The 15,143-nt window shown below is 36.6% G+C and overlaps 1 protein-coding gene across 1 annotated transcript in view; it reads left to right on the top strand.

Moving 5' to 3' along the window:
• The window catches only part of FREM2 (FRAS1 related extracellular matrix 2), a 305,213-nt gene that overhangs the window by 155,129 nt on the left and 134,941 nt on the right, over positions 1 to 15,143 (top strand). The window contains exons 4-6 of the mRNA XM_053708413.1: positions 2,165 to 2,395; positions 9,239 to 9,364; positions 11,372 to 11,623. Of these exons, the coding sequence (XP_053564388.1) occupies positions 2,165 to 2,395; positions 9,239 to 9,364; positions 11,372 to 11,623 (609 nt within the window). The remainder of the gene's footprint in view (positions 1 to 2,164; positions 2,396 to 9,238; positions 9,365 to 11,371; positions 11,624 to 15,143) is intronic.

Raw genomic sequence — 15,143 nt, 5'->3', positions numbered from 1 at the left:
GAATTCACATAATTATTTTTGTTTACACATTTACAAATATGATTCTTTAAAAAGTGTTCTCTTAATTTCTGCATTTTTTTATCATGCACGTCACACACTGTTGATTTAGGGGATGAGAGGTGCATAAATGTTTCCTCCTGTGAGTGTTTCTGTGGGTGTCTGTGTTTATGTCTTTGTGCTTTGGTTTGTGTCTCTATGAGTGTGTATGTATTTTTTTTTCTGTGGGTCTCTCTGTGAGGGTGGGTGTGTATGTCTTTGTGCATTTTCTATGGATGTCTGTAAGGGTGTGTGCATATGCCTTTGAGATTTTTCTATGGGTGTCTCTGCGAGGGTGTGTGTATGTTTGCCTTTGTGTATTTTCTCTGGATGCCTCTGTGAGGGTGGGTGTGTATGTCTGTGTTTTCTGTAGATGTCTCTGTGAGGGTGTGTGTGTATGTATGTATGTATGTATGTCTGTGTTTTCTGTAGATGTCTCTGTGAGGGTGTGTGTTTTCTGTGGGTATCTCTGTGAGGGTGTGTGTATGTCTTTGTGTGTTTTCTGTGAATGTCTCAGTGAGAGTGTGTGTATGTATGTCTTTCTGTGTTTTATGTAGTTGTCTCTCTCTGTGTGTACGTCTTTGTGTGTTTTCTGTGGGTATCTCTGTGTGTGTGTGTGTGTATGTCTTTATTTGTTTTCTGAGGCTGTCTCTGTCGGTGTTTCCTTGGGTGTATGTGTAAGTTTGAGTTTGTGTGTGTGTGTGTGTGTCTATTGTCTGTTCCTTTTTAGGACATTTTGACCTTACTACTGATTATTCACGTCTTTCCACAGACTTTGAGACTAATGAGACCTTTACGGAAGTCACCAATCCACCATTTAACCTTTAAATTATTGTATAGGCAGTTCAGGGCCCTTCCTTTCACCCACTGCATGCTGTTGTCATCATTTAGTTGGCATCTTCCTTTACAAAAAGATAAGCCAGAACTTCATATTTTGTTTTCTAAATCTCCTTTTTTTACAAAACTGTAGTCTACCTCATTACTTGTCAGGTCAATGTAATCAAGTGCTGAGTGTCTGTTTGGGTGTCTGTGTCTGAGTGTGTTTGTGTGTTTCTTTGCGTTTCTGCTAGAGTGTCTATATGTGAATTCTTATGTGTGAGTGTGTGTGTTTCAGTATATGAGTGTGTCTGTTTCCAAGTTTAAATAGACACTTAAGAATAAAGTGCATATACGTTTTAGTCACCTGGTCAAAAATTGCACATGTCAAAGGGGGGGGGGGGCCCTGATCAATGGTTATGTCAGGGGCCCCAAAATTTCTAGTGGCGGCCCTGCCAGGAATTATCTTCTAACACTGTCCTCCTGGCTAACAAACACCACACACAGTGGGTTTTTTTGTGGGGTTTTTTGTGTTTTTTTATTTTGCATCCATGCAGTACAGCCAATTACAAGCTGTACCCCCTGGCCCTATACTAAATTATAGGGCATGTTCCTTCTGCCTTCTTCCTGGGTCTCACATGCACTGCACTGATCAAGTTACCAGCCTACCTTTGATGCACAATGCACCTTTGGGCATACATGTTCTGATTCTGTTCAATCCAGTCAATGTTAAACCTGGTTTCAGATTTACTTAAAAGACATATGCTTGACCTCATATAAGTCAATATGTTCTCCCAAGCATTACACACATAACAAAGAAATGGGTTATTAAAGTCCACAACTTTATTCAGTATCAATAATATAAACATTATAAGAATCAATAACTCGAAATAACCACAGCGGTGCTCACCCTCTTCAGAGCCTTAATTATCCCCACTCAGCTTCCAGCCCTCCAAAAGTTAAAACCTCTCTTGGACAATCAGGAGGTAAACCCCCCTCACATAGCTAATTCCACCTGGCAAGCACACCCCAAAATAAAAAACTGTGACCGTACTGAAAAGATAAAAGATAAGTACTAAATGCATTTTTATTCACCTCCCTCTAGTTATAGGTGTCGTCATTTTGTAACCTAGGTTTCACTGCAGCTATCTTAAGGAGAGTTCTGCACATGTGTGAACACATCATCACTGAAATGCAGTGTAAGCTAGCTTTCAACATGACGGCACTTATGACCAAAGGGAGGCAGGATATAACAATACTATCCTTATAAAATATATTTAGTGTTTATTTATTTATTTGTGCTTCTTCAAAGGTATTGGAACAGTTGATGGGACAGCAGAAAAAGACAAAGACTTCAGGGGAAAGGCACAGAAACAGGTGCAGTTCAACCCAGGCCAAACCACAGCAAGCTGGAGAGTTCGGATTTTGACGGATGGAGAGTATGAACAGTCTGAAACATTCCAAATTGTTCTTTCCGAGCCCGTCATGGCAGCTCTTGAATTTCCAGAAATAGCAACCGTGGAAATTATTGATCCAGGAGATGGTAAATATATTTCTATTTATATTTACTGGTTTAGATGTAAATTTGGATCCTAGTATGTTTTTTAATGGGTTGCTTGGAACTCTTTCTGCTTTATTACTGTTATAATACTGACAGCTGAGGAAAATAATAAAATGTCATCTTAATATTGTGTCTGATACAAAGAATAAATAAAGAATATAAATAAAAACTATTCTATTTTTTTTTTTATTAAACATTAATAGAATGTGATCTGTAAGCATCGCTGCAAAACCACATTATTTTTTTAGAACAAGCAACGCAGCACAAGATAATGGAAGGACATTTATGGTTTGGCCAGGGATAAGCTTGATGCCTTATTAAATGCACAGAAAATTACAAAAAAAATATATTGTGTGAAAGATCACAACTTAAACTTTTTGCAACAAAAATTTTTGCATGAAAAATAAATGTTATCTTAAAGGGACACTGAACCCAATTTTTTATTTCATGATTCAAATAGAGCATTACATTTTAAGCAACTTTCTAATTTACTCCTATTATCAATTTTTCTTCGTTCTCTTGCCATCTTTATTTTAAAAGCAGGAATGTAAATCTTAGCAGCCAGCCCATTTTAGGTTCAGCACCATGGATAGTGCTTGCTTATTGGAGGCTTACATTTACCCACCAATAAGCAAGCATAACCCAGGTTCTCAACCAAAAATGGGCCGGCTCCTATGCATTACATTCCTGCTTTTTAAATAATTTGGGTTTAGTGTCCCTAAAATTATCAATTTTACCTGCTGCAGAGTATTAAGTTATTTACAAATTGCTCATTTGCCTATATTTTGGCATTTGAAATAACTATTTTTACCTGTGTTTTCAGTACCTATACTGACAGTTTCTATGCTAAGGTATTGGCTATAAAAAGGCTATGTAAACATAACTAGCAGAATAAATTACACTCCCAGTGGGGCTTAGGTTAGACAGGTAATACAATGTTAATTTTCAATTGTTCACTCTGAGGGCCTGATGATTCTCCAGCTTGGAGAGAAATTGTAGTGCAGACTTCACTTAGATTCAGCAGTGATGTTACAAATTCTGATTATGTTTTGAAAGTTACTTTAACAAATTAAGATCATACTTTGTGTAACTTTTACAAATTACATTGCACTTCGTATTTGCTCCATTGTAAACTAAAACTGACAGTTTCAGAAAGTGGGAGGGACAGGGCAGTTCCCTGGGCTGAACAGGAAGCACCCAGAGTAAGCTTGAAGCTCTCTCACAATTCTTGTGAAATTATGTAAGCATTTTATACAAGCCAGTCTCACTGATTTATCTTGCCAGCTGTATGCAGGTGATGTTTGCTCAAAATTGACAATACACTTATTTTAACTAACAGAAAAGTAATATATACTAAAATATAGTCAAAAGCAAGTTAAAGGGATGGTAAACTCTCCATTTATAAAAACAGATCCGGAATGTTAGTGATATTTTGATGCCGTTTAATTACCCTTACTACTTACTTTTTAATATAGATATGAAATTAAAATACCCTGGACTCTGCCAGGCACTTCAAAAGTAAAATTTTCTGTGAGATAAAGGTTTGAATTGTTGTCCAATCAGAGCTCTCCCCTTATTGTAGCTAGAGCACTGATTGGAGAACAATGCAGACCTAGCTCACAGAAAATTTGACTTTTGAAGTGGGCGGTGGAGCGTGTGGTGTTTGAATTTCAGTGCTACATTAAAAAGTAACTTATGGCACATTTTCATTACAACTGATAAATCACTTACCATCACTTTAAGTCAGAATTAGTAAATTTACAATCCTAAATACACTGCTGTATACAAAATAAAATGCAAAATAGAAAGTGCAAAGTTTAAATGTAATAAAACTTAATCTGAAGTGTAAAGTAATATAGAATACAAAGGACAAAGTATAAGTGTAGCATAATTCTCATGTCATGCAGTACTATATTGCACTGTACTTGTCTCTCCTTCACATACAGAAATGCAGGGAACGCCTTTTCAAAATTTCACTAGGGTTCTTGCAGTGCTGGAGGATCATTTTAGATAATCTCACCTGAGTGGAGAGCTTTCAATCGTCAGGTCCACAAAAGTGCAGGGATTTGGTTTACAAACAGAGATAATATAAAGAAGCGTGTTTGTGTACATAAAGTGGTACAATTAGGAGATTTGATTTCCCTGCAAGCCCAACACATTTTAATGGGCTGTGGTTTCAAAGAACAAAAACAGCTATTTCACATACAAATTTAAACATAAAGACGTTTTTTTTCTCTGCAGCTGGTATAACAAGTTATTGGAAACACATTAAGAAATAAAAGAGTTTTGTATATAGTTTATAAGTTTTTTGTATTTTACTATAGGATACAGTAATACAATACATTAATGAATATTGATGACCCTAGCATTAGTAAAAAAATGTTCATTGTAAGCATAAGAATGAAAAATATTATAGAAACACTTTACCTTGCCTCAGTTGCCTGCCAAGTCTTTTGTCGGTTCTAAAGGGCCACTGATCTGCCCCCCCCCCCCCCAAGCCCTCACACCCACAGCAGGAGCAGAGCGACCTTGAATAGATGCACTATGCATGCGCACAAGGCTCACTCTGTGATCTCCCTGGAGGCTGCTTCTGCACCTTTGCCCAATGGATCTGACCCTGCAGCGCAGGTGGCCAACTGTGATAATGCCCAGTATCCCAGTCTGCCAATCCAGCACTGCTAAAAATGCACATAAATCTTTTGCTCAGACCCTTACTCACACACATTGGGCAGCCTAAATTATGTCAATCAGAGGTGCGCATATTTTAATGAGACCTGGTCAACTATTTCATACATTTTTCATTGTGATCTTCTTGTGCTTGTGTTAAACATGAGAAAATCTGAGCTTGCACGTGAGACTGATCTTTGTTTAACACAAGGACTTATATTCAAGTCCTTCATCTTTTTTTATTATTGAGGCCACTGTAGAGGAAAAAACTTGTGCAAAACTCATTTTTACATTTCTTTAACTAAAGCCTATACTGTCAATGCTGGCCGTGAGACAAATGAGAAATCATATAGTCTCTGATCTATTGGCCAGCACTGGTAGGTCCTGATCCACAATTTGTGCAAACCTGACTAATATATTATCTAATTTTTTTACTAGATGATGCAATCTATATATGTCAGACTATATATTCCTAGAATAAAATATGTGATTCTTAAGCTTTTTATTGGAAATGATTCAAACTATTTAAATATATGTACTGTTTTGCCACCTGGAGGCTAGAACAAGTGTCATTATGGCGTTCTTCTACAGGTTAATAATGATTGATTAGCAGATTTAAATAGTTTCATATGTAAATCTAGGTACTCACCGAAATCTGTGCTCTTACATCTCGGGAAGACCCTTGTGACAGGCAACTTACAGAGTATGTCACTGTCAATAATGGGTTAAGAATGCTGTTAAAACACCAAGTTTTATAAAACACGATATGTATGAAAATAAGCAGTGAATAGAAAGGTTGCATCAATGCATTATGCTTATTGGTTAATAGGAGCTTCCTGCTAATGCTTACTTATCTGTTAGGTACAGATACTTCCTGTACCTACTAGCCAATGGCCATTAGTAGAATGTATCTATCAGCCAATGAGCTTTAGAAGGATATTAACTACTGATACTACTGTATTTGTTTAAATTTAAAGCAACATGAAACCCAAGTTTATGTTTGCTCATGATTCAGATAGAGCATACAATTTTAAACAACTTTGCAATTTTCTTCTATTATCACATGTGCTTCATTCTCTTGGTATCCTTTGTTGAAGGAGCAGCAATGCACTACTGGGAGCTAGCTGAGCACACCAGGTGAGCCAATGACAAGAGGCATATATGTACAGTCACCAATCAGCAGCTAGCACCCAGCATTGCATTTCTGCTCCTGGGTATGCTTTTTAACAAAGAATACCATGAAAATGAAGCAGATTAGATAATAGAAGTAAATCATGAAGCTCTTTAAAATTGTATCCTCTATCTCAGTGATGGCTAACCATTACAATTCCTATGATGCTTAGGCACTCTGCAGTCTAGTTTAGCATCATGGGAAATGTAGTTCCAAAACATCAGGGGTGCCAAGGTTATGCCATCTGAATCATGAAATACATTTTTGTTGGTTTCATGTCTCTAAGTTTGTCAAATAAACATGTTTAAATGGATGATCAATTCAAATACATTGTCACTATTTCAAGTATCTTAAAGGAGCAGTAAATACTTTTATATTTTTGTATAAAATGTTTCATTTTGTATAATGAAACAACTTTATGGTATGTTTTCATTATTTATTTTACCCCTTTCATGCCCTAATTAAGCAATATCTAATTCTCAGAACTAAATGTACACTGCTGACTTTTCAAGGCTAACTCTGTTACATACAGTATATGTCCCTAATTGAATCCATCAGATAACAATTGCAAAACAATGCATTTCATACCAATGTTATGACATTGGTCATTGGCTAGCCTTGTTGTCTATGGACTAAAGCCCAGATTGGCTCCTGCCAATAAGGTAAAATGGTGAGTGGAATTTGGCTATTGAGACATAATTGCATTAAAAAGGATGATAATTTGATTTAAAAATGTTCAGACTTGATTTTCTATTGTATAGCAACACAACTGTAATTACAAGGTGTTCACTGTCCCTTTAACCTTTGCTTACTGGAGATTGGGCGAAACTACAAAGAAAAGAACATAGCAACCTTAAATGGCAGAGGGTTTATAGAACTGTTTATCATTATACAAATGGTGTAAAATTTAAGTGTCATGTTAGATAGAGAAGAACTGGTTTATGTAAAGTGATTCATTTCAATGTTTAGGAGTGAAGAAATGATAAAGTGATGGCTTAAATGTAACTAAGAAGAGATAACTGATAAGGAAGGTATGTGCTGGCATGTTGCCCACTCACATCTGCTCTTTATTCCTGAACATTGTTCAGAAGATAAAAAGTAGATAAGTCTTCAGGTTGTAGGAGAAATTTATTGCAGTGTCAGTTTATATTTTTATTATAGTAATTAAAGCCTACTGGGCCTACGCTCTGTGCTGCGGAATTGCTGGAACAGCGATAACAGCTGGCAAATGTACTACAGTATTTTCCTACATTTTCAATAATATTATGAATTAGGTATTTATTTATAAAATAAACCCCTGTGGACATGGTCTTTATAGCCAGTGAGCAATTGGGTCATCAATAACAGTTTGAAGGGGCAGTCCAATAATAAAAGAAAGGGGAAAAAAAAAACAGTTAAAGTTTAAACACAGGTAAAGTCCCACTTAAGAGCTGCAAACCTTCCTGCTCCTGACTAGAAAACAGTCTACAATGGTGTATATAACTGCTTTTTCCTCTTATGTTACTATACACATCATTACTTTATTAAAGTGATGGTAAACCCAAGCGTATAACAACTACTAGGATTTACCATCACTAAAAATAAACATGAGTTTTTAAAAAACAGCGTTACACTCACCCTAGTTGTTAGGAAAGTATATCGCTAACTCATCGCCTCCGGCCGCCCACGGCACAACGCTTTCTTCAATGAGGTGAAGTTTTCACCTCTAGACCAATAGCTGTGCGTGTCAGCTGACATCCTAGCATGACTAGAAGTCTAAACGTCACCTCATTGGAGAGGAGCGCTATGCTGTGGGCGTCCGGAGGTGATGAGTTAGCGATGTGCTTTCCTAACAGCTAGGATGAGTGTAGCACTGTTTTTTAAAAACTCATGTTTATTTTTAGTGATGGTAAATCCTAGCATTTGTAATACGCTTGGATTTACCATCAGTTTAAGTAAAAGGTTAAATTAATTCTGATAAAATCCACTAAAACTGGCAGAATATTGGCAAACCTGAAGACTTTGTTATTAGGCAACAGGGAGTAAAGCATTGATCGTGTATCATGTATTTTACATCCAAAAATTCATTGATTTCTCATCAAGTGGGAAAGAATGTATTATTGTTATTTTTTATTTTTACATTGATGTGTGTATTTTAAAATGTTATTTTGGTTTTGAAAAACATTTTAGTAGGTTATAAAAAAGATAAAAATGGTATTTGCCCTTATAGAGGATGTGAATTTGCTAGAACAATCACCTCTGTAGTTCCTGCCGAAGGGCTGGATTATTGGGTGATACATTTATACACCATTAGGAAGGCATTTAGGGCTATATTTCACGTGGGGCAAAATAATAATGATAATGCAGGTGTGTTATCTTGCTCTTGGTCTTGTGCTGAGAATAATGCACTAGTACATTTTAGCCAGAGCATCTTAACTCAGATGAAACATTTTAGTGCACCCTGTACTTTAAATAGATAGTGCATGGAGCGCTATTAGCTATTGAGTGGTTTTAAAAATGTCCATAATTAATCTGTATTAAATACATTCATAAGGTTAGGCCTTATATCTGAAAGGGCTTTATAAAAAATGCTAAGAAAAAGGTATTATAAATATATCAGAGGCTACTAATAGGAGCCTACCCAAACTGCAAATTATGCATATTTTACTCTTTACTCAGATAGAACATACAATTTTAAAAACTCCTGAAATATATTGCTCAAGACACATGCAGATGACCTACCTACATATTATCTTCAACAAAGAATACCAGGAGAATGAAATAAATTTGATTATAAATTTGATTATAGAAGTAAATTGGAATCTTTTAAACATTGTATGAGTGTCACGTCCCTTTAAGCAGTAACCTCAGTTGAAAAAAACTATGAAGACATGCCAATATTATATATAACAGCTTCTTGAACTTTTAAATGTTTATCAAGTTTTTTGTTAAACAATGTTATATTTTTGTAAACATATTTTAATAGCATTATTTGATCATTTCTTTAGAATCTACGGTCTATATACCTCAATCAATTTATAAAATTGAAGAAGACATTGGTGAACTGTTTATTCCAGTCAAGAGAAGCGGAGACATCAATCAAGAACTTATGGTCATTTGCTATACCCAGCAAGGTAAATTCATTTTTACATAAAGGGGGAAAAACATATTTAGCCTATAAAACCTAACTAGGGTGATTTTATGTTAAAATGAAGATATAACATATAAGAATCAAATGAACAACAATCAAAATGAAATACTACATTTTACAATACTCCTGTATACAGGAGCAATAACTGTTTTTACTGAGGGATACTAAAATAAATTTGTATTGGTGCTTATTGAGCTAATGACCTACCTCAGGACTGGCCATATGCAGGGGTTATAACTGGACCTTACTAGGCCCCAGGGCAAAGGCTGTGGACATACCCTCTATTTAAAAAGGTCCATTTCTAGTTGTTTGCAATAAGTAGAAGCTGAGCCAGAAGCCACATAGCAGAAATAGAATTTACTATGACTGTGACTGAGTCGTCCTTCTCCCTTGGTTAGTCGTTGTAAAGGAAGGCTGCACAACTGCAGTTACTATGACAAATATGTTTGGAAGATTATACAGCAAAACTGTGACGGCCATCTTGGAAACTCTGCCACCAAACAGTTACAAGACAGATGCCAGATGTTGCTTCATTGATTGTAATGGACTTTGATTTACAACTTATTGTTATAATGAGGGCACGGATCAAATCTTAATAAATACGAAAATTTAGCTTTTTGCGATATTCTGGCAAGTTTTTGCAATAAATGTTAGTTTCACAAATGTGTTTTATATAATCAGGGCCATTGTATTTGTTTTAACTATTGCATATACAATTATATTACAGTTCATTAGAAGAGCTATACAAAGTGGTTTGTGTTGGGTTTCTCTGGGTTTTAACATGTGTGACTATTCCAAGCTTCCATTGCCGAGTTTCCACTGGAGGTTTTCATTTTGAGATGCAAAGCATTAAATAATTTGACTGATGTAAAATGTTATCAGCTTCCATTTTTTCTCCCAGTTTCTATACATTCTCATTCTTTTCAACAACTGCATGAAAATGTAGTAAGATGTTTAATGTAATTCTTCCCCTATTTTAATTTAATGTCCAGCAACTGAGCAATTCCTTGAGAAAAATTAGCAACTCTAACAAGATGGGGTATTTTTTTTTTTTATTTGCTTGCAACCTTCGCCTGTAATCAACTCCCCCAATAAACACACACATTTATTTTTAAATAATTAATTTCCATCTATGTTAGACTTCTTTGTTAAGTTAATCGGGCCGAATTAATACCCCTGTTTCCACGCGAGCCTTCAGGCTTGCCGGAAACAGGAGTTAAGACGCAGCGGTCTTAAGACCGCTGCTCCTTAACTTGTCCGCCGCATCTGAGGCTGCGGACATCAATCCGCCCGATCGCATACGATCGGATTGATAGACACCCCCTGCTAGCGGCCGCGAATCTGCAGGGGGCGGCATTGCACAAGCAGTGCATTAGAACTGCTTGTGCAATGATAAATGCCGATAGCGTATGCTGTCGGCATTCAGTGATGTCTGGCGGACATGATCCATCATCCTAATTCTTCATTATTCATATGATTTTTTTGAATATATGTGTTTTACATGTTTTAAATGTATTTTAAAATGTTAAAATACTGTTCATAATGGACATTTTAATACTTTAGGAAAGGCTTTTAACAATTTTAGGTTATTAACAATTTATACCGTTGGCTGAATGTCATTAATGAGACTGTGCACAAATTATAATTTTTCAGCTCCTATAGACTTGAATGGGAACCTTCTGTTGCCATGCGTCCAGCTGAAAATGATTAACTCCACCATTGGAAACTCATTGAAAATTTCTGTATCTAAACTGGATGTTACTATTGAGTACAGCTTTAGTTTATATGTTGTTAGAATATTACTTATCTAACTTATTTATACATTTGATACTTACCAATGACCATGAAGGTAGCTCAGGATTGGAAATCACTTTTTCGAAAAAAAAAACTGTAGTATATCAAAATGCATCTTATTGAAAGTCTGCCTCCTAGACATATTTAAATCTGACATACAGCAAGTGTAAATACATTCCAACTATCTGTTTTACAGGAACAGCTTCTGGAACAGTCCCAACTTCCGTTTTATCATACTCTGATTATATATCAAGGCCCGAGGATCACAACAGTGTTTTAAGATTTGACAAAGGAGAGCAGGAGAAAGCTTGTCGTGTGGTTATCATTGATGATTCATTGTACGAGGAGGCAGAATATTTCAATGTAACTTTGAGCATGCCCATGGGCGGAAGACTTGGATCTGCGTTTCCTTCTGCTCAGATTGTGATTGTGCCTGACAAGGATGATGGTAAGTTCTTTCATGTGGTTTATTGGCACCATTTATTACTATAACATGTTCACATAATCCCACACAATTAATTTGTGTAGAAAAGTGACATTTCTTTTGCACTATGTGCATGTTATGTTTTACAAGTAAATCATGAATTCAAGCTAATTCAGCTGACCTTTTCAAAGACTGGAAAACAAAGGATTTTTGTTATTTTAGTAGTTGGCCAGCAAAATAGTGACATAGATTGGACTTGATGAGTTGGTTGGTAGTTCTGTCTTGTTGAGGTTTAAAGGAAGCATTATTGCATATTTACTTTTAATATTTCAAATATTGTAAGGATTATCTGTATAACATTTCAATTTAATTGGGTCATAAAACTAGTAGTTTGCTTTATTGTAGGCCCTTCTGCCAGCTCCATTTTGCGCCAGTGTTTTTTTTTTAACTTCCATGTAACTTTATTTGTAAGTAATAGCACACACTCCAATTGCCTTCCCTCGCTAGACTCATCACTGTATAGAGAGGCTTCTGATTGGTGTTATTACCCAGCTTGAACAGGAAAAAAATGAAGTTAAGAACTAGAACTGGGTCACCATTATGTCAACATACATAGGAGTTATAAAATGCTATTGGGGTACACTTAAAAATATATATTTTTGTGTCCATTTAATAAAATAATTTGGCTTTTGTTTGAGTGTAGATTACCCAAGTCTATTTCTAGTCTGTAATTTTTCCTGAGTTCTTGTTGGGTTCAGTAAATGCTTCTCAGCCTTAGCCTTATGTGTATTCAAACCATACCTGAAATTCAAAAAGTCCACAACTAAGCATATTATTTTCTCAACAGTATCTTAAATGATTTGCAATGCTTCATTAAAATAATTAAAGGGATACTGAACACAATTTTGTTCTTTCATGATTCAGATAGAGCAGAGCATGCAATTTTAAGCAACTTTCTAATTGATTCCTATTATCCATTTTTCTTTGTTCTCTTGCTATCTTTATTTGAAAAGGCAGGAATGAAAGCTTTGGAGCCGGCCTATTTTTTATTCAGTACTCTGGATAGGGCTTGCTGATTGGTGCCTGCATTTAGCCATCCAATCAGCAAGCGCAATCCAGGTTCTCAACCAAAAATGGGCCGGCTCAAACGCTTTTATTCCTGCTTTTTCAAATAAAGATAGCAAGAGAACTAAGAAAAAATGATAATAGAAGTAAATTAGAAAGCTGCCTAAAATTGCATGCTCTATCTAAAACATGAAAGAAAAAAAATGGGTTTAGTATCCCTTTCACAAAAATCTCCATAAATAAGCAAAAGCATTTAATTCAACTCCATTTATAGAATATCTCAAATTTCCACTCATTCCATAACTAATGAATTTCTTATAAGCAAACTGTATAAGAGAACACTGCTCCCAGGCTGTTATAGTGCTAAATCAGTCAATCCTCCTTACATGCATTCAGCCGAGTGTTAGAAAAGTAAACTTGTCTAAATTATTCACATGTAATTCACTTTTTCCCTGTTCCCATTTGCAAACTGTGCATTATCTCATGTGCAACTTTGACATTCTTGATTAGTTAACATAATATATTTATCAATCATAATTGTTAAAAAGCAAATCTGAAGCCCCCAGTGGATTTAAGAAATGGTAAGTTAATGGTATTTTTTAATTAATTTAATTAATAGAGGTTGTGTTAGTGCATAGGGTTAACTGTGATGGATGAAATAGGACATTATAGGGTATTCTGTAGGTGTAGTTCTAGAACAGTGTTGCTCAATCCCAGACCTAAAGTTCTCCTAACAGGCAAGATTTTCATGATATCTGAACTAGAGCACATGTTAGTAACCATGGTTACGGATCAGCTGGTTATTTTACCTGTGCTCTAGTTCAGATATCATGAAAATTTCACAAGTGCACAAGTGAAGAGAGTGTTTACTTTAGATACACAAGGAAATGGAGTTAGGTTTCCTGAGTTCTGGTTTCTTGGCCTATGCTAAGGCATACGTGGGCGGCTGAGATTAAGAAGAAATTAGGGACCAGGATGGGGGAGATATCACTATCAGCTAATATTAACAAGAGAGAGTGACCAACATGAGTTACAGATTTACAGTATTGAGAGTGTCTTTGGGATGTGGTGCAGGGAGGGGGAAGAGAGCTTAAATTTGGAGCTCACAAGAGCAAAAGTGTGAAGTGACGGTAGCAGAGATGGGTCAATGAATGCTTCAGGTGGTGAGGGGAAGGAGTAAAAGAATAAAATGTTTGTTAGAGAGACAGGAGTTTGCAAAAAGGAACATGAAAATATGGAGCATTTTACAAAAAGGTAATCAGTGGATCAGATGGAACAACAATATTACAACAGTGCTTGCCCTGTGTTTTACAAAAGTGCCTAGGCTGTAAATTACCACTGTATGACCATGCCAAGTGATACATTATAATAGGCTTGCAGATGTTTAATCTATACTTGTCCACATTTAATCATAGCATTGATGCCTGAAAGTGACAGTGAAATAAATCATTACACACACGCACGTGCACACACACAGACATGCTCACGCACACACAAACATACACAAACACAGACATGCTTGCGCACACACAAACATACACACACACAGACATGCTCACGCACAGACAAACACACACACACAGACATGCTCACGCAAACACAAACATACACACACACAAACATGCTACGCACACACAAACACACACACACACAAACATGCTCACGCACACACAAACACACACACACCGACAGGCTCACACACACAAACATACACACACACACAGACATGCTCACGCATACACAAACACACACACACCGACAGGCTCACACACACACAAACATACACACACACACAAACATGCTCACGCACACACAAACATACACACACACAGACATGCTCACGCACACACAAACATACACACACACAAACATGCTCACGCACACACAAACACACACCGACAGGCTCACGCACACACAAACATACACACACACAGACATGCTCACGCACACACAAACATACACACACACAGACATGCTCATGCACAAACAAACATACACACACACAGACATGCTCACGCACACACAAACATATTTACACACAGACATGCTCACGCACACACAAACATACACACACACAGACATGCTCACGCACACACAAACATACACACACAGACATGCTCCCGCACACTCAAACATACACACACAAACATGCTCACCCACACACAAACATACACACACACACAGACATGCTCACGCACACACACACAAACATGCTCACGCACACACAAACATAAACACACACAGACATGCTCACGCACACACAAACATACACACACAAACATGCTCACGCACACACAAACATACACACACACAGACATGCTTACGCACACACAAACACACACACACAAACATGCTCACGCACACACACACAAACATGCTCACGCACACACAAACATAAACACACACAGACATGCTCACGCACACACAAACATACACACACAAACATGCTCACGCACACACAAACATACACACACACAGA

The sequence above is a fragment of the Bombina bombina genome, chromosome 3 (assembly GCF_027579735.1).
Source record: "Bombina bombina isolate aBomBom1 chromosome 3, aBomBom1.pri, whole genome shotgun sequence".
NCBI classification, from domain to species: Eukaryota; Metazoa; Chordata; class Amphibia; order Anura; family Bombinatoridae; genus Bombina; species Bombina bombina.
The sequence above is the reverse complement of the archived record's forward strand: the minus strand, read 5'-3'. Positions and strand labels throughout refer to the sequence as shown.